At 57.8% G+C, this 18120-nt stretch overlaps 1 protein-coding gene across 1 annotated transcript in view; it reads left to right on the forward strand.

The window, feature by feature from the left end:
• Nfatc2 (nuclear factor of activated T cells 2) overlaps positions 1 to 18120 on the forward strand; it is a 116324-nt gene that overhangs the window by 65516 nt on the left and 32688 nt on the right. The window contains 4 exon segments of the mRNA XM_047540288.1: positions 1825 to 1965; positions 14467 to 14522; positions 14915 to 15041; positions 17197 to 17886. Coding sequence (XP_047396244.1) covers positions 1825 to 1965; positions 14467 to 14522; positions 14915 to 15041; positions 17197 to 17886 — 1014 coding nt within the window.

Raw genomic sequence — 18120 nt, forward strand, 5'->3', positions numbered from 1 at the left:
GCAGCCCCCAGCTTCATCAAAGGCCGATCTTCAAGGCTGGGACGGCAGCTGCTGTTTTCACTGCTAATAAATCTCCATTTGTGGCAGCTCAATTAGGAAGCCATCACAGAACTCCAATATTGAAAGAAAGGATTAATAACCCCGCCATGTGGGAGGAATTAGCAGCTTCTGCTGAGAGGCCTTTTACTGCATCCTCGAGCGAGCGAGCGGGCAGTCCCTTGGAAGGGGTGTGGCAGGCTGGTCTCTGGGAATAGTCAGAGCCAGGGACGGGACTGTGCGGGTTGCTGGGTTGCACCTCCGAGCTGCAGTGTCTGGGACCCTCTACTGCTGCTCCCTCAGGGTGGCCCCGGCAGTCTGGCCGGGAGGGGATGCTCCGCTGCTGGGCCGCCAAGCCTGCTCGGGCAGGAGGCAAGGGTTAAGTTTGGGCCTTGGGCCTCACGCGGCTGCTGCCCAGGCTCCCGGATGGGGAGGTCTGTAGGCCTCTGGCATGGAAGGGGCTGGCCTGCTGCCCAGTTCTCTGAGCTCTGGGAGGAAGGCCAAGAGCTGGGGCTGACTCACCAGGGGGCGGGGGGAGGGCAGCCTCCTGGCTGGGCCGGGAAGGGGCGAAGAGGTGGGGCCCCGGCTGTGGCTGAGACCTGCTTGTCACCTGCCCAGGGGAGCAGCAGAGGCAACCGTCTGCGTCCTCTGCTGCAGCTGCCTTCTGCAAGGACCAGTGGCTGCTGAAGGGGCCGAGAGATCGGGCTCTGGGGCCGGGCAGACCTGCTCCAGAGGGTTCTAATCTGAGCCTCACCATATACCACGTGGCCAAGTGGACCTGATCTCAGCTTTCGTTTCTACCCAGTCAAACGTGAATGAGTTGATATTTCCTTCCTCAGAAGGTGGCTGTGGGCGTCTCAGCGTTGGAGCCTCATTTGGTGCTTGGCAGAGGCCTGCCCTGGTCCTCCATCTCGCTCTCACTCTGGCTGTTGGTGAACGTACTGAGGGAGACACCAAGGGGTCCCTCGAGCCACATCTGCGCCCCCGCTTCCCCCCGCCCAGCGCAAGCCCCTCCTGCAGGTGCCGGCACTGATTCTGGCCTAGGCCTAGAGCAGGACTGAAGGGAAGCCCCCGTCTCCTGCGGCTGACGTCCTAGTGGAGGACGTCAAGGGAGATAAGCTAGAAAAGCTGCACACAACATACCAGAAAAGGAAAGTTCTCTGAAGGGCAGACAGTAACACAGGATGGAGGGGGCCTCCGACCACAGCTGTGGGGGGCTGCGGTTTCACGGTGGGGCCGAGGAGCCCTCGTAGAACGGGGGCTGCAGGCAGCCCGGAGGGAGCCGCCAGCGCTGGGGAAGAGAGTGCCAGAAGGTGTAAATGCACGGGTGTGTTGTACAGAAGAGAGAAGCTTCTGGAAGGGCGGCAGGGGCAGAGTGATCGGGGCTTCTGGGAAATGAGGCGGTGGGGCGGTCCCGGCCTGCGTTAGAGGTCGTGTCAGGAACCAGAGCCGATTCCGGGGTGAAGAAACAGCACGTCCTCCAGGAGCGGGTCTGTGTTCAGCGGGTTTTGCAGGAGAGAGCGAGGCTAGCGGAGGAGAGGACGGCGACCTTTAGAAATGAGTAGGAAACAGGCGTCGGCCATGGGATTCATGTCGTTAGAGGAGAAGCAGCCGCGGCCACTCAGGCGCCTTGGGGAGGTCAGCACCTGTGCAGAGACCCCTGTCCTGGGGGGTCCACGTGTGCGTGGTGGTGGCGACAGCCGTGGGCGGGGAGCGCCCTGTTGAATTGCCGGGCTCTTCCGAGCAGCTGTCTCCCTGTCACAGTGATGTCTCTCCTCTTGCCCGCAGCCCAGCGGTCCGCCCACGAGCTGCCCATGGTGGAGCGGCAGGACATCGACAGCTGCCTGGTCTACGGGGGCCAGCAGATGATCCTCACGGGGCAGAACTTCACGGCGGAGTCCAAGGTGGTGTTCACGGAGAAGACCACAGGTCAGTGGCTCGGAGCGCCCGCCCTCTGGGTGTGCAGAGGGCCTCCTGCCCCCAGCACAGCGGGTCCCGGCCGAGGACGCACACCCTGCTCTTTCCCTGGCTGTCTTTGGTCGTGGGGGCGGCTGCCTTTGCCTCGGTCGTTGGGTGGATGCTCAGGTTGTCTCCACCTTCAACTCTTCCCTTTAAAGTTTTATTTTTCCACAGACACAAATTTTTAAAACTCTTTTCCTATTTTTAAGAAGAAAGGCCAAGTAGCATGGTGATTAAGCTGTCGTGCTCTGGCCCTGAATATCCTGTGTTCAAATACAGGCTAAGCTACTTGTTTGCTCTGTGACCTTAGGCAAATTACCTAACCCTTCTGTGCCTCCATTTCTTCCTGTATAGGATGATAATGACCAAAGTTCTTACCCATAGAGTCATCATGAAGGTTAAGTGAATTAACACGTGTTTGGTAATTACAACACCGGGTTTATCATAAACCAATTAACACTGGCTACTTATGCTTTTAGTACAAGTAGTGCTGTGATTAATCTTCTTATTCTTTGAGATTAATCTTGGGCCTGAGTCTCTTTGTGTATCTTTTTTGTTTACTTAGGGTTGGTTCCTAGCAGTAGAGTTGTTTTGAAGCCTTTGAGCACATATTGCTAGGTTGTCTTCCAGAACTCTGCAAACTGAAACTTGTACCACGTCACTAAGAGTTTCTTCCCATCCCAGAAATGCCATCTTTTTAACTTTAAAAAAAATGGTGTGGAACTGGCGCCCACTGTGTGCCCCTGCTGAGCAGGCTGACGTCCTGTTTCTCAAAACCCTGGAAGTGCTGGGCGAGGGCAGGTGCTGCCGCTGCTCTCCTGGGCGTCGAGGCGACTTTGTTTTTGAGGTGCTCCCTGCCGGCAGTGGTTTGGGTGGAGACGCAGCTGGCAGGGCTGTGGGTCCCCTTTTGTACCTGGAAGTGTGGAGTGCCTGTGCCCCTGGGCCTCCCTGGATCAGCCACAGTCCTGCCTCTGACACAGCAAGGGGTCCCCAGGGCTGACCTGACTGGGGCGCAGCCGTGGAGCCTTCGTGCACAAGGTCCCAGTGGAAGTCCTAGGAGTTGACTGACTTCCTAGGGCAGCCTCCGGCCGGGGAAGGAAGAGTGTAGACAGCAGGCTGGGGACTTGTCACTTGCCTGGGCTGAGGAGGTGTCAAGGCAGAGGAAGGGGACAGGGGAGGATCAGCAGAGGCAAAATCCCTGGGAGCCGGGAGGCCTGGGGTGCGGGAAGGGCTTTGGGGGATGCAGGTGCAGCACGCAGTGAGTGACAGAGAAGAGCTGGGGGGAGACGGAGGTGACAGGTGACGGAGGCAGCCTACGCCCCAGGCAGCATCCGCAGGGGATCCTCCGCACCGAGGCGTCCAGGAGCCCCTGCCCTCCCCAAGCTCCGTACAGCAGCTCTGCCCAAGTCGGGTTGACCAAAAATGTCTCCAGACATCGCCACATGTGCCCCCAGGGCGAAGTCGCCCTGCCCAGACCCGCTGCTCTGCAGTTTAGAGGTCACCAGCAGGGCACGGAGAGGAAGAGATGAGGAGAGTTCCAGGCTGGGGACATCCTGAACCCCACCTGGTCTCACCCGTCCACACGGTTTCTGCCGGTCGGACACCTGCGCATCTCCCTGTGGTTCTGCAAACAGGTGTGGACGGGAGCGCGGGCCCGGCCGGGCCGCCCTGCTGGCTGAGGCGCCCTGTGCACCACGCAGCTTTTTTCTGTACCTGTTTTCCGTCCTGCTTTTTTGTGTCATGGTCATTTATTCAGGTACTTTATATTCCGAGAACCTGATTTTTGAACGGTTGAGTTGCATTCCATCACCTGGGCCAGAGCTACTTGATTTAACCTTTGCCTTTGTACTCAGGCCGCTTCACGCTGGGAAGTGTTGGGAAGAAAAGGCAGAGGCCAGAGCGAGAAGTCTCCCAGGGCCAGGGAGGCACGTGGCCTTGGCTCGGTCTAGGTGTAGGCGAGGTCATAGGGAGTCTCAGTGGGTTCTTGAGCAGGAGAGTGGCACGAAATGTCAATGACCAGGTAACTCTTGCCTCTCCAGATTAGACGCCTCTGCGTCGCCAGGAAACCATCCTGCTGGCTTTGACAGGAGGAGCTTTGCTTTTTTTAAGTACCTTTTGGCAGAGGAGACGTGGTATAAACAGGCCCAGGCTGATGGAGCCTCTGGGCTGAGGGAGCCTGAGGGAAGGCCTGAGGCTGGGCCCCTCCAGGTCCTCCGGAGTTGGGCCTCAGCGCACGTTCAAGTGTCCTGGGGTGCAGTGACTTTGGGCCTCCTGGGGCATCAGTTAGTGCTGCTTACCGGCTGAACCGCTCTCTGGGCCCCACACGTTTGCCTCCAGAAGGGACCAAGGAGCAGAACTGGTTTCAGCTCTGAAAAGCCATGTGATAAGGCTGATCCATAGCCCCGGGAGCACCATGGTGGCCCTGGCCTGTGAATCTGTAACTGTCACCTTGTCTGGCCCTGCGGGCACCCAGAAGACACATGGTGACACTCAGAGAGGTCTTGCTGGTGGGTGATGCAGCCTTGTCCTGCTCCTGGACCTCCCAGGCCTCGGTTTCCCCTCTGTGAAGTGGGACAGTGGCTCCCTGGAGGGGGTGCCTGTGGCGGCCATACCACTGTGCAGTGTGCTCCCCCCGGATCGTGGCTCCAGCCATGCTACCCCAAGCCCTTGCTGGGCCGGGCACTCTGTGGGGAGCATGCTATGACCTGTCACTAGCATGGTTTCAGAGGTCAGATGACCTAGGTTTGACTCGCTGATCAGCATTTGGTAGCTGTGCCACCCTGGGCAAGTGACTATACTTCTCTGTGCCAACGCTTCCTCTGTTGTCAAATGCAGGTGATTTACTGCTCTTGGGAGGTGAGGGGAGGTGGTGAGACCCTTCAGGGTGTGCTCTCTGCACAGGGCTTGGCCCAGTGCAAATGCTCAGTAATGTTGGCTTTTATTATTATTATCCTTATGCTTTGGCTGTGGAAGAACCAACACAAGTTTAAGAGTTCACCTCATTGGAACCAAGAGTCATTAAAAAACAATAAGAACTCTGGGCCTAGCCTGGTTCTAAGCAAGTAATCCGACTCCTCGTGACGGCCCTCCAAAGTCATGGTGAGACTAAGCACAGACAAGTCTAGTAACTTGGTAAAGGTCACACAGCTGGCCAATGGCAGTGATGACATTTAACTCTAGGCAGCCTGGCTCCGGAGTCTGCACCCTGGGCCTCGAGCTGTTCTGCTCCGGGGACGTTGAGAGCCAGGCTAACTCGCCTGAAGAGCTTCAGCTTCCTGGAAGCAGTGGTTCCCTGGAGCCATCTTGTGATGGTAGAGGCCTGTGAACTCTGTGGCTGGCTGGCATCAAGGAGCCATTTCTCAGATAGGAACCTCTGTGCCTGCCGCAGATCCCAGGTGAAAGCAGCTCTCGGGCTGAGGACGGGACAAGCAAGGGCATCTGAGTCCCCCCGGGGCCCGAGAAGGGGTGGCTTCCCTGGGTGGGTGTCCGGCCCCAGCAGCTCTGACGGAGGAGCCTGCTGGACTTGCAGGCGCTGGGCCTGTTCTTCTGACCCCACGAGCTCCCCTCCCCGCTTGGCCGCCTCCGGCGGGGGAATCCCTGTTGCTCAATTTCTTCTTTCCAAAACCCATCCCGGCGCCCATCTCCATGGACACGCTGGCCGGCAGGGGCTGCGGGCGGGAGGAACAGCCCGAGTTTTCCAGGGAAGGGGAACCCCAGCTGTTTCTCGCATTAGGAAAGGTGACAGCCTCCTGGGCTAATCTTAGCCCCAGCGCTAGGTCATCAGCACCACCAGCTCCAAAGTTCTTTTTATAGCGTCAACTAAAATGGGATGGGCAGTTTCCACTCCAGCGAGATGACTCTGGGAGGCTGGAGGGACGGGGAGGGGGCAGGGGCCCTCAGCCGCGCGGCCCGGTGTTTTGGAAAATGGCATCTTATTTATAGCAGCAGTAATAATAACGGCCATTATGTTGTTTCTGTCCCTACTTTTAATTATTTTCAGGGCCTGCGCGATCTGGCCCTTGCCCCTGACCTCGCAGGGCGATGCCCCTCTTGCTGCTCCCGTCCCCTCAGCCCACGCGCCTTTCTTTTTCAGGACGCTGCCTGTTGGCTCTCAGAGTGTCCTTCCACTGTTCTTTACAAAGCTGTGGTCTCCTGTGCTCCAGGTCGGGGGCCTGGTCCACCCTGCCTGTCGCCGTCTGGCTCTCTTGGCGCCCAGGTTGCCGCTGCAGCCACCTGGCCCGTCAGCCACCTGGCCCGTCAGTCCTTTTGCTGCCTGGGCTCCCACACCAGGTGCGGTTCCCTGAGGGTGGGACTTGGCACTGGTGCCCTGCCCTCGGCGTCTGCAGCAGTCCCTGCACAGAGCAGGTGCAAGTTCACCACGTTCAGTGACAGTGACGTCCCTTCTGTTGTCACTCCAGCTGGGACAGGCAGGTGGCATCTCCCCCGCTTCACAGATGGGGTAACAGGTTGAGAGAGGTCATGCGGGGGGTGCAGAGCTGGGGACCCCCGGGCAGCTCTGACCTCAACTCGGGCACCTTTCCTGGGTCCTGTCAGAGGAAGCCACAGAGCAGTCAGCGTCTTTTCTCTTGCCACTCCTCATAATCGCCGAGAGCCACTTATCTGTTGCCTGAAAGGTAAAAGTGGCGTGACCTCCCCGGCATGGTCACACGGGGCCGCCCCTGACGTTGCTCGGAACCCTGACCCTTGGGCCTCAGGCGGAGTCGGGGGTCCCAGCAAAACATTGCAAAACAGGAAAAAATCTAAGGGCACAAAAATACAAGTGATGTTGCGGCGGAAATGGGGTTGCCATGGCAGCGGGCGCCTTGCCTGCCTGGGCGGGATCCAGTGTTTGGAAGGTCCGTCTGCGTGACACAGGGGTCTGGAATGTTTCGACTGGTAAGTCCTCCATGCAGGCCCGGGCCCTGCCAAGTGGCTCCCCGGCTCTCCGTGTCCCGCGGGGGCGGAGGTGGGAAACGGGCCGACCTGGGATTACTCAGCTCTGAAACTTAAATTGTTAGAAGGGAGCTTTGTTTTGCTGGACTGTTCTCTTGGAGCAGCCTGATGGCAGAAGCTCCCATCACCTGTCGAGAGGGCAAATTGATTTTTTAGAAAGGAGGCGTGGGTGGTGGAATTCCCTCTTTCCCACTGAGTCATCGTGTCCTGACATGAGTCATTTTATTACTTGGAGGTTCCCAAAGGTTGTATTTTGAGCTTTGTTTAATAAATAGAAATGCATGTGCTTAAAATATATTTCTAAAAAATTTTTGCTAAGTAAGTATTTTTCCATGAACCAGTCTCCTAGGAGAGTGAGTTGGCGGTATCTTCGAGGGGACCTCTCCCCGCCACCTGTCTTTCCCTGGGTTTGATGTCACTAGGGTGGTCTTTGGAATAATAGCCCTGGGATGGGAATCTCTCTGTTGGCTTCTCTCTGGGAAATGTCAGACTCAGGCTGGGCGGGAGCATGACTAAGGCGCTGCAGACCTTTGCCCTGTGACTCACCACCAAAGTGTCAGCTACCCCCTGGGCTTGAGCCCATTGCTTGCAGCTTGGCTGGGGCACAAAGTGTTCCCCCAAAGATAGAGGCCGGCCTGCAACTCCGAAGCCCTCTGGAGAGAAGATGGTCTCATTTTCAGAAAGCCAAACATTTGGCCTATCTTGGGCCTTCCTGCACATAGGATCAGGCTTTCAAGCAAAAGGATCTTGCAGTCCACCCTCTTCAACACCTTTGAAAGAGGCTGCAGAAAAATGTTTTCTAATTAACTTGGGCCTGAGCATTTCGGCCACCGGACGTCATTCTTAGTGCCAGAGCCTTTGTGTGAACACCCCGCAGGCTTGGCCAGAAGCTTGGATCAACCTTGTGCTGTGGTCCTCAGGACTCAGTTTCCTCACCTCTAAAAGTGAGGAGGATGGTGTTTTAGCAACAAAAGGATTCAAGGAATTGAAAATGCCAGGCAGTTAGTAGGTGCTCGGACAACGCCGGCCGCCGCCTCTGGACCGGGAGCTCGGTTTGCTCTGCCCGGTCTGGAGGGGAGCGTGTGTTGATCCCGCTGGGGGGTAGAGCCTCTCTGGTACTCAGCTCCTGGCCTGGAGGCCTGGCGAGTGGCCCTGCCTCCCCTCCCCCACTTGCAGATGGGGAAGCTGCGTCACACGGTGCGGTTGACAGGCTTCCTTGAGGTGACAGTTCCTCAGTGGGGGCAGAGCTCCAAACCCGAGTTCCCAGGTTCCCAGAGCCTCTGGCTGCTGACGCTGGGGTCACTGGATGGTGGCTGGCGCAGAGCAGAGTGCTGGGCTGGGAGTAGCCGGGGCCGACGGTGGCCCCCGGGACCTGACCACACACGGCCTTTCTGCCTCCCCCACTCACGCAGCCCCCGTGCTTCCAAACCCATCCTTGGGTATTTATTGAGCACCTATTGTGTGCAGTTCTGTGCCTGGTACATGACACATGACAGGTGAAATCCCTGCCTGCAGGGGTGGATAGTCTCAAACTGCTGTAGGAGCAGCACTTAGAGATGAGCAAAGTGCTACCCGAGAACAGGGAAGCCGGGTCACAGGCGTGACGGAGTCGGGAAGTACAGGACGCCCAGTTAAACCTGAAGGTAAACAGCGAGTCGCTTTAGTGAAAGTATGTCCTGGGCCGTGGCAAGAGGTTTGAGACATATTGTTTTGTGAAATTCAAACTTAACTGGATGTCCCTTGTTTTTATTGGTGAGATTAGGCAACCGGGGTTGAGAGGTCAGGGAGGAACTTTCCCAAAGGAGCAGCTTCAAGCAGAGCCCTCAAGCTGGGGAAAGAACCGCAGTCCAGGGGAGCGGGATGCAGGAGAAGGATCTGTCAGGGCCACGGTGGCATCGTGTGGATGTGCTCAGGTCTTGGAGGAGTGGAGAGCAGAGGGGGCCCTGGCCCCTCGTGGCTGGTGGTCAGCCCAGAGAGCCAACCCCAGAGAGGTTGCTGGGAGGGGTGGGCTGTGCTGGGCCCTGTGGGCGTGGCTGGGGTGTGGATTTTGCTCCCAAAGCAGCAGGTCGTTGCTGGAGACTCGTCTGTGGCGTTGACAGGCTCTGGTTTGTATTTTCGAGACCGTTCTGGTGATCTACACAGAGGGACAGGGAGGGGTACGCAGGTGGCGCTGGGAGGTGGGCCAGCCACTGCTGCAGTTGTGGGGGACGGGGTGCTTACAGGGGCGACGGTGGGACAGGAGGAGATACAGTGCCAGGAATCAAGACCTCAGGAATCCATCAGGTGGAGTCCCCATGGCAGACGTGAGGTGCCCCTGAGCTGAGGGGATGTTCGTGATGCCCCAAGCCCAAGCTTCCAGGGCGGACCTGCTTTTCTGCTGGTCAGCTGTCATAAGGAGCAGAGCAAAATGACTTCAACCATCTTTATTTAGCTCGTCTTTAAAAGCAGAGCCCGGGCTGGGAGGCATCAGGCATGGCCGGCTAATGCGAGCTGACACTTCCCTTTCCTCCCAGGTCCTCAAGCCCGGTGGCATGCACACAGCCCCGGGGCGGACACGTCTGCCTTCCTCCGTGACAGCCTGCCCGCCTGCGTGCCGACTCCAGCCTGGGGCGTCCAGGCTGACTGCTGGCCAGCTGCTCCCGGCCGGCCCTCCTGCTTCCTGTCCGCGTGCTTCCATCCTAGCTGCGGCAGAGGGCAGAACGACTTCAGGCCACCTCCCAGCAAAGGGCTCTCGCTTGCTTGCCTGCGGGGCTTCTCTCGAGCTGGGCTGTCCAGAAGCCAGCGCCGGCTCTGCCATGCTGACAGAGTAGCACCCACACCCCTCAAGACCAGCCCCTTCTCCCGAGCTCTGGTTCCTCACTTTGCCCCTCTGTGACTTGGAAGGGCCGTTTCCATGCTGGCTGACAGTCCCTGTCAACTCAGGATGGGGCAGGTTGGCCCAGACATCTGCCCAAGACACCCACGTCCTTTGCTTCACCCCAGACCTGTGCAGCAGAAGCCCACTGGGCCACTCAGTGCTGCTTACACGCAAGGGTCTGCCCAGCGCCCACCTGAGCAGGGCAGGAGGTGGATGGAGTCCCACCAGGCTGCCGGGCCTTGAGGTGGTTGCACCTGTACTCTCAGCTCCTTCCCCTTCAGTTGATTAGCATAAGGGACTCTTTGAGAGGGGCTCAGAGGTTCCTCTCTGCCAGGCCTCTTACTGGAAAGGCCTGTGGGTCGGACGTTTCCTGAGCTCTGACCGTGGGCCTTGCAGGGGGCTACTGAGACCAATGTGGCCATTTACTCAGCTCGTATTTATTAAGCGACTCTTACAGGCCAGACACTCTGGTGACTGGGATAAGGCAGAGGATGAAATAGGTGTGGCTCTGCCCTTGGGGAGTTCAGACCTGGAGTGAGAAGAGACAGCCACTCTGCGGGTGGCTAACGTGACGGCAGAGCGTGGGAGAGGAGGAGAAGATGAGAGGTGGCTGCCGGGGACCCTCGCGGGTGGAAGGGCCTGGGCACAGGGGCGGTAGTGGCATGGTCAGGGCGTGCAGACGGAGCAAGCTGGCTGCAGGTGGGAAGGCCAGCGGCTGAAGCCGACTGGGAGAGGAAGCTGGCCTGTGGGGGGGGGCCCGCCCAGCAGAGTCCTCTTCTCTCTGCAGCCCTGTCAGGATGTCAGGCTGCCTCCTAGTCTGGGGACCCCCCAAGGGCAGGAAAGGTGCAGGGCTCCTCGGCCCCGGCGGCCTACTGATCGGAAGCAGCCTCCTCCGTGCTGGTAGTCCCTGCCCGGCCTCCACGCAGCACTGGGCTGTGCGGGGTCCCGGGAGGCGAGCAGGTGAGCAGGTAGCGCGGCGCCCGATGACTCGATACCAACAAAGCTGCCCGCAGTCCTCCCTGTCCCCCCATCCCCAGGTGGCCCACGCCGTGAGCGCTGGCCTGCCTCCCTGGAACCCGCCTGCTCTGTAGTGTAAGGGAAGCGTTCCCAGGTCGGAAAACGGGGGTCTGCCTCATTCCCCGGGCCACCTGGTGTCCCGACTCCTTGCGAGCTTGATGTTCCTCACTACTTTGCGGCGGCGATCCACTCAGCGTCCCCTGTCCTTGAGACTCTCTGCGGCCGTTTTATGTATTAGTGATGAAGAATGTGATGCGTGGAAACAAAAGGAAGACCCTGAGAGCCGCCAGAGCCCGGGGCAGGGCGGCCACCAGAGCCCGGGGCAGGGCGGCCGCCAGCTCTCTCCTCCCAGCGTGTGACGCCAAGTTCTACAGTGACGGCAGCGGCACAGACTGGCGTGGACCTTCGGCAGGGCACCTTCCCTGGCCGAGTACACGTGCCACCATTAAGCCGTGGCCGGGCACAACTCCTGCAGGCCAGCAGCAGCTTTGCCGTCTTTGCCCATAAAGAAACTGAGGCCCCGAGATGTGTGGCCCCGCAGGCAGTAAATGGTGGCAAGAGGACTTGACCCTGGCACAGTGGCTTCAGGCTGGGTGTGGGTTCTGCTCCGAGCATGGGCTTGGCCTGCCCTAGGACACGCGCACCAGTGGACACAGGCGTGGGAGGGGAGGGCGGTGCAGCCGGGAAGGTGGCCTCGAGACCTTCTGTAAACCACCTGGTTCCCTCAGTGACAGTCCCTTGAGCTGTGTCTTCCACGCTGTGTGACTCTAAATGGAGGAGGAGGCTGGGGTCAGCTTTCACTTCCTGCTGGGACCTGCTGAGAACTGAACAAGGAAGGTGTGCTGTGTCCCCAAGCGTCTGACCCTAAAGGTGCACAAGAAAGCAGAGAGCCCCGGCTTCGCTCGCCCACCGTCCCCTGTCTTCGTGCCCGTGACCCCTCTCACTCTCCTTTGAAGTTAAGGCAATAGAGTAAAAGATCCGCTTTTGAAAGCAAGGAGAGTCAGGCACGGTGCCACCACCCGGCAGAACAGGTGCTGTCCCTTGAGAGTCCCTCAGCCCACACCTGCTGGCAGGGGTGTGGGCAAGTGCAGTCAGAGGACTTCTATTGGATTCCGATTCGAAGATGCGTGTTTATTCCAATATTAACATGTGGCGGAATGTGTGCCAAACGGTAAAGCAGTCAGTGTTCGACTAGTCTGGGGCCACCTGTCATGATCATCGTCCTCACCGACACGCTGGGCATCTGATTCAATCCTCCCGAGGACCCTGTGAGGCAAAGGGATATGAGACCCTTGTATTTTGGATGGAAGGCAGAGAGAGGTCTAGTGTCTTATCCGTGGTCACACAGCTAATTGAGAGAATCAGGGATTCGAAGCCAGCTCTGTCCCAAAGTTGAGGGTACCCAGGAGTGAGGAGTCCTGAGGTGAGGCAGGGGCCAGGTTCATCCTGGCTCAGGGGGAGGCTCAGGGTCATGGTCGGCCTGTGGCAGAGACTCCTCTTGCACCCTGCAGCCTGCTTCCCTGCTCGGACCTGCTGGGCCATGGGAGGCCTGGGGCGTGGTGGCCCAGCCTTGCCATGGACTGTCCTGAGGAAGTCTGGTTCAGGCTCTGCCGTGGCTGACCTCCTGCTGAGGCTTCCAGGTGCCTCGCCTCCTCCCCGAGAAGAGCCCCCGAGGACCGGCCTTCCCTCCCCAGGGAACCATGCTTGGTGCAGAAGCAGTTCTGGTGGCCGCAGAACTCAGCCACCCGGTGAGAGCCGGAGAGAGGGTCACGACCAGACGCTGACCCATATTGCTTCCTCCGTGAACGTCCAACTTGATCTCTGGTTCGGGGCTTGCTTCATAGTGAGTGCATGAGGACCCCCTTTTGGAAGGGGACCTATCTGAGTAGCTGCACTCCTGATGGTGACCTCCATCGAGAGGGGTCACGTGTCTCTGTTGGGTGACCTTCGACCCGTCTTTGACATGGAAACGGGGATTGAGAGTTTTGTCCGTGGAAGGACCAGGCCCTGAGGACTTCCGTTCAGGCACCTGATGTCCACCTGTCTGTCCTTTGCTGCTTCCCTTTGAGCAGTGTCTGACGCTCAGACTCTTTCTTGACCCCCTCAGCAGCCTCTGGAGCTGCTGACTCTTTGGTGTATTCAGTGCATTTAGTCTTGAAATATTCCCCTGCAGCGTGGGGGGCAGACTGCGGGGGATACATTGTCCCTCCCGCAGGGACCATGTGCTGTGGTCAGATGGGCACATTCCTTGCCTCTTCCCTTCATCTTTTCTCCTTTTCATTTTTGCAAAGTGCTGGGGATGAGACCCAGGGCCTCTGAATGCTCAGCTGAACTCCTGGCTCCTCTTCTCTTTTGACACAAGCTCGCCCTTGTCCCCAGTCATTTCAGGAATTGCACCGAGCAAGAACTTGGAGCCCAAGGCTGCAGACCTGGTTGTTACAAAGGGCTCTTCCAGGTGGCATTTACCTCGGTAGCAACCACAGGACTTTTGGTTAACTGTGGTGGTGGCGGCAGTGGTGTGGTGTGTGTGTGTAGGGGGGGTTTGTTCCAGTAGGTTCCAACGATGCTTTGCAGCCCAGATTTCTCTGGATGAGCTTTAGAGACGAGACCACGTGGGTTCAGATCTGAACCATCATGGAAGATGCCAACTGCCGTGCTCTAGAAAGGGCCGGGGGTTCTGTGGTCAGGTGTCGGGGGTGCCACATACTGCCTTGGGGTGCCTCTGCAGGTGAGTGCATGGAAGCCTGGAGCTGCCCTGTAGTCAAGAAACCCATTTGACTTTGACTCAGCATTTTCCAAACCCTTATTAGCTTGTAGAAGTTTTCCCCTGCTCATAAAACCCTTTAATATCCTTCAGAGTCAGTGTTCCACAAACACCCTGGAAACACTGGTGGAAACGATTCGTTTCAGCTGAAAACTGCCCAGTGGCCAATGTAGGTGGTCAGCGAGAGAGGCCTGTGATTTGCAAATGCAGGGTTGTGTTTGGCCCAACTTTTTGGCCCCAAACTGGGGAATGAGCACTGGGCTCCCGGGAAGGAGGATTTATTGTTGAGCGAAACCTCCTCAGTTGGTGTGACTCACATGCGATCCGGGCCGTCTGTTGCCGGAAAAGTGTGGGGTGGGCTCCTGTGTTTCCACGCACCCTGGTGACTCAGGAGCCGGGACCCTGTTCGGGTCACAGGGTTCCCTCCCAGGACAGAATGTCTAAACCACCTGTGTTCTCAGACAATGGCTCAGGCACGTCTGGGACAGTCAGGGACCCGTAATGAGGCCCCTGGGACACTCTTGGCATTTGCAGGACCTTTCGGAAATAACCTTTGGTTGAACAAAGCATATAATCAAGTGTAATACGTAACAATACTTTTTTTATTTAAAGAAAGAAAAGTAATTTTCAGATACAGGGGGAAAAAAAAGATAATGATGTAGGATTCTGAGCAATTTCTAATTTTTTCCTATTTTTTATTGTATGGTTTTCTGTTGTCAACATGCCTTCCGTTCAGGAAAAGAAGCATACATACGCACACGTGCACACTGGCATGCTTACTGAAAACACCCATAAACACGCTAAGCCTCAGGGGTGAGTTTGGGGCCTGAGCCTTGGTTTCTAGCAATTTCTCCACGGTCTGTCATTTTCTGCTTTCCAGATGGGCAGCAAGTCTGGGAGATGGAAGCCACGGTGGATAAAGACAAGAGCCAGCCCGTAAGCCCTGGGATGTGGACTTCGAGACGGCAGGGGTCCTGAGCCCCCGCCCTGTCATCCTGTCTGTCTTTTCCTTGCTCCCCCTCCCTCCTTCCTTCCCACACAGTGGGACCTGACAGGTACTCAGTAAGTGCACACGGAACCCACGTGTGAGTTGAGTCTTTTCCGGGCGCTGGGTCCTCTGATTTGGGCTGTGGGTTCTTGGTCTTGATAGTTGATGCTGCAGCCTGTTTCCTTGCTATAGCCAAATAGCTCATTTCCCCTGAAATCAGACGTGTGAACGCAGGCGTGTCGAGAGGCCCTCCTGTTAGGTGGGATGCTGAATGCGGCCAGGGTCTTGGTGGGAGTCCGGACCCTGCTGCATCTGAGTCGTGACGACTCCTTCCTTCCAGAATATGCTTTTTGTGGAGATCCCCGAGTACCGGAACAAGCATATCCGCACTTCCGTGAAGGTGAACTTCTACGTCATCAATGGGAAAAGGAAACGAAGCCAGCCTCAGCACTTCACCTACCACCCAGGTGAGGCCTCCCCTCTGGCTCCTTTTCCAGCTGAGACAGCAGAGGCTCGAGGCACGGGACTCAGGACTCCTGTGGTCTGCTTCCAGCTGGGCTGCCTGGGGCTGGGGACTCAACCTCTCTGAGCCTGTTTTCTCATCTGTCAGATGGCAACTTCTTTATAAGAATTATGAGCCAGATGCCCATAAAACCCTGAGCTCGGTGCATGGTTAGCGGATGTCAGTGATGTCAGCTATTATTATTTTCCTCTGGGTAGGGGAGGGAGAAGGGCCTGAGTAGACAGGTTTTGAGGGGTGGGGTTTTGCAGATGCCTCCTGTCCCTGTCTTGGACTTGACCACTCTAGAGGTCAGAAGTGGACATGCCCTAAGGCCTAAAGAACCTTTAGTTGCTGTGCAGTGGGTAGGCTCCTGGTGACCAGAGAAGCCACTGAGTGGATAACCAGACCAGGAGCTCTCAGCTGCACAGGCACATGTTCCTAAGAAGCGTAGTGACTGCCATTTGTCATTCATTCATTCATGTGTCCCCATAGTATATGAGCTCCTGGGACTGTAGATATAGACCCAGGAGTGAAACCGAGGAAACCCCGCCCACTTGAAACTGGCCCTCTGCAGGGGCGGGATCTGCTAATAGAGAATATTGATATTATTGGTATGTCAGATGATGCTAAGGCTGCAGAGTAGCTGGTTAGGAACAGCCAGGAAAGTGGAGTTCTATGTTGACATATTTGTCTTCAAGCTCCTCCTTGGGAAGTAGGCTAGAAACTTCTCAGACTGGCAGAAGATCTGCTGGCTACCTGTCCCAGACCTGAAGCCCGCAATCTGGGACCTGAGTCCCCCGGTCCTATCCTCTGTCAGTTTTTGACCCTTAGACCCAGGGGACACCTGGCTTTGGAGGCCTGTGTCCCTGCAGGACACCTGTTCCAGCAGTGATGTCACTCACGGTCAGGAGTAGCGGTCAGATTACCCAGGCCACGTAGGACCCTAACGGTGGGCACCGCTGGGTGGACTCTGGGCTGCAACTCAACCATTTCTTCTAATGTAGCGGTTTTCAGGCTCGTTTTGTGGCGCGGGCTTCTCGTGGCCAGGAGGCTCCTGGCCTGGCCTCCGCATGCATTCTTTGGGCTGAGCAGGGCTGAGTGAGCCCTCTGGCCCCCAGGTGCTGGCCTTCCAATGGCCTCTTGAGAAGTGGTTTCGGTGGTTGAGTTGGACCTGCTGCCCGCTTGCCTCCTTCCTGTGACCCTTGCACTTGGGAGGCCACCCCAGGCCCTGTCCTGCCACTGGTCATTTGCTCCAATGAGAAGAAAGGTGGGCCCAGGGAAGCTCCAGCAAAGGTGTTGGAGAGGAACTGTTTCTGGTGATTTGTGCCAGGCAGCGGTGACAACGTGGGCAGTGGTACATCGCGCGCTGTGGCTGGCTCCCAGCGCCTCTGCAGGTCACTCGCTGGGCTTGGTGCCTTGCACAGGGGTCTCACTCAGTCCTCCCACCAACGCCACTGAGTAGCTGTGTTTGTTTCCACCAGCTAACAGACGGGGAAACTGAGACCTGGTCTTGTTTCCCCAAAGTTCCACAGAACGGAAGAGGGTGACAGTTGCTATTGGTCATGCCTTCCTCTGGGAATAGCTGAGTGCCCATTAAGAACAGCTGCTGTTTGGGTTCCAGAGACCCAGCACTGGACAAGACAGACCAAAGACTTCCCTGGGCAAGCTGCATTCTAGAGGAGGTGGTCAGATAATAAAGCACGTAAGACAGAGACCGTCTCTCAGATGGTGACATGTGGCAAGAAGGAAGACAGGGACAGGGAGAGGAGCTGCCGGGGTCGGGAGGGGAGGGGACATTTGGTCTTCAGATGACATCTTGAGAAATGATGCTGTTTCTCAAGAAGCTGGGTTGTGACGGTCCCAGGCCTGAGTCAGACCTACAAGCCATCTTTCCAGTTTGGAAAGACTGTCACTCGAGATCATGGCCAACCTGAAGTTTCCAACTTGACAGGACAGATTGCTCAGGGAGCCTTTGGCCCCTGGCTAGTAAGTGGTAGAGCCAAAGCCTGTGGCCCACCCACATGGACACCCAGCACCTGTCTCTCGCCTCTGTCCACTCCTCCTCGGGACACACGGCAGGTCCTTGCAGGTGCCGAAGCGTGTGCTTTCTCTCCTTGCAGTCCCGGCCATCAAGACGGAGCCCACCGATGAGTATGACCCCTCTCTGATCTGCAGCCCCGCCCCCGGGGGCCTGGGGAGCCAGCCGTATTATCCACAGCACCCGATGGTGGCCGAGTCCCCCTCCTGCCTCGTGGCCACCATGGCTCCCTGCCAGCAGTTCCGCTCAGGGCTCTCGTCTCCCGACGCCCGCTACCAGCAGCAGAACCCCGCGGCCGTCCTCTACCAGCGGAGCAAGAGCCTGAGTCCCGGCCTGCTGGGCTACCAGCAGCCGGCCCTCATGGCCTCACCCCTGTCCCTCGCCGACGCCCACCGCTCGGTGCTGGTGCACGCCGGGTCCCCGGGGCAGGGCTCGGCCCTGCTCCACCCCTCCCCGGCCACCCAGCAGGCACCCCCGGTGATCCACTACTCGCCCACCAACCAGCCGCTGCGCTGCGGGAGCCACCAGGAGTTCCAGCACATCATGTACTGCGAGAACTTCCCACCAGGCGCCGCCCGGCCTGGCCCGCCTCCTGCCAGTCAAGGGCAGAGGCTGAGCCCCGGTTCCTACCCCACGGTCATCCAGCAGCAGAATGCCACAAGCCAAAGAGCCGCCAAAAACGGACCCCCAGTCAGTGACCCAAAGGAAGGATTACCCGCGGGGGTGACGATCAAGCAGGAGCAGAACTTGGACCAGACCTACTTGGATGATGGTAAGACTCTCTGCTTCCTCGTTGCCCAACAGGGGCCCCAGCAGCTGCCCCAAAGCCCACTGAGCGGCCCAGGTACCACCACTTTGGGCCTCAGCATCTTCATTTAATTAAGGGGCTTGAATAAGATGGCTCGTGAGGCTGTAGCTGGGGTGGGGACAGCTTTAGATGCCCCTCCAGCCATCCCAGTAGAAAAAGTCAACGAGAGTGTCTCTTAAGGTCATGAACTGGGTCCAT

This window comes from Sciurus carolinensis, chromosome 2, assembly GCF_902686445.1.
Source record: "Sciurus carolinensis chromosome 2, mSciCar1.2, whole genome shotgun sequence".
NCBI lineage: Eukaryota > Metazoa > Chordata > Mammalia > Rodentia > Sciuridae > Sciurus > Sciurus carolinensis.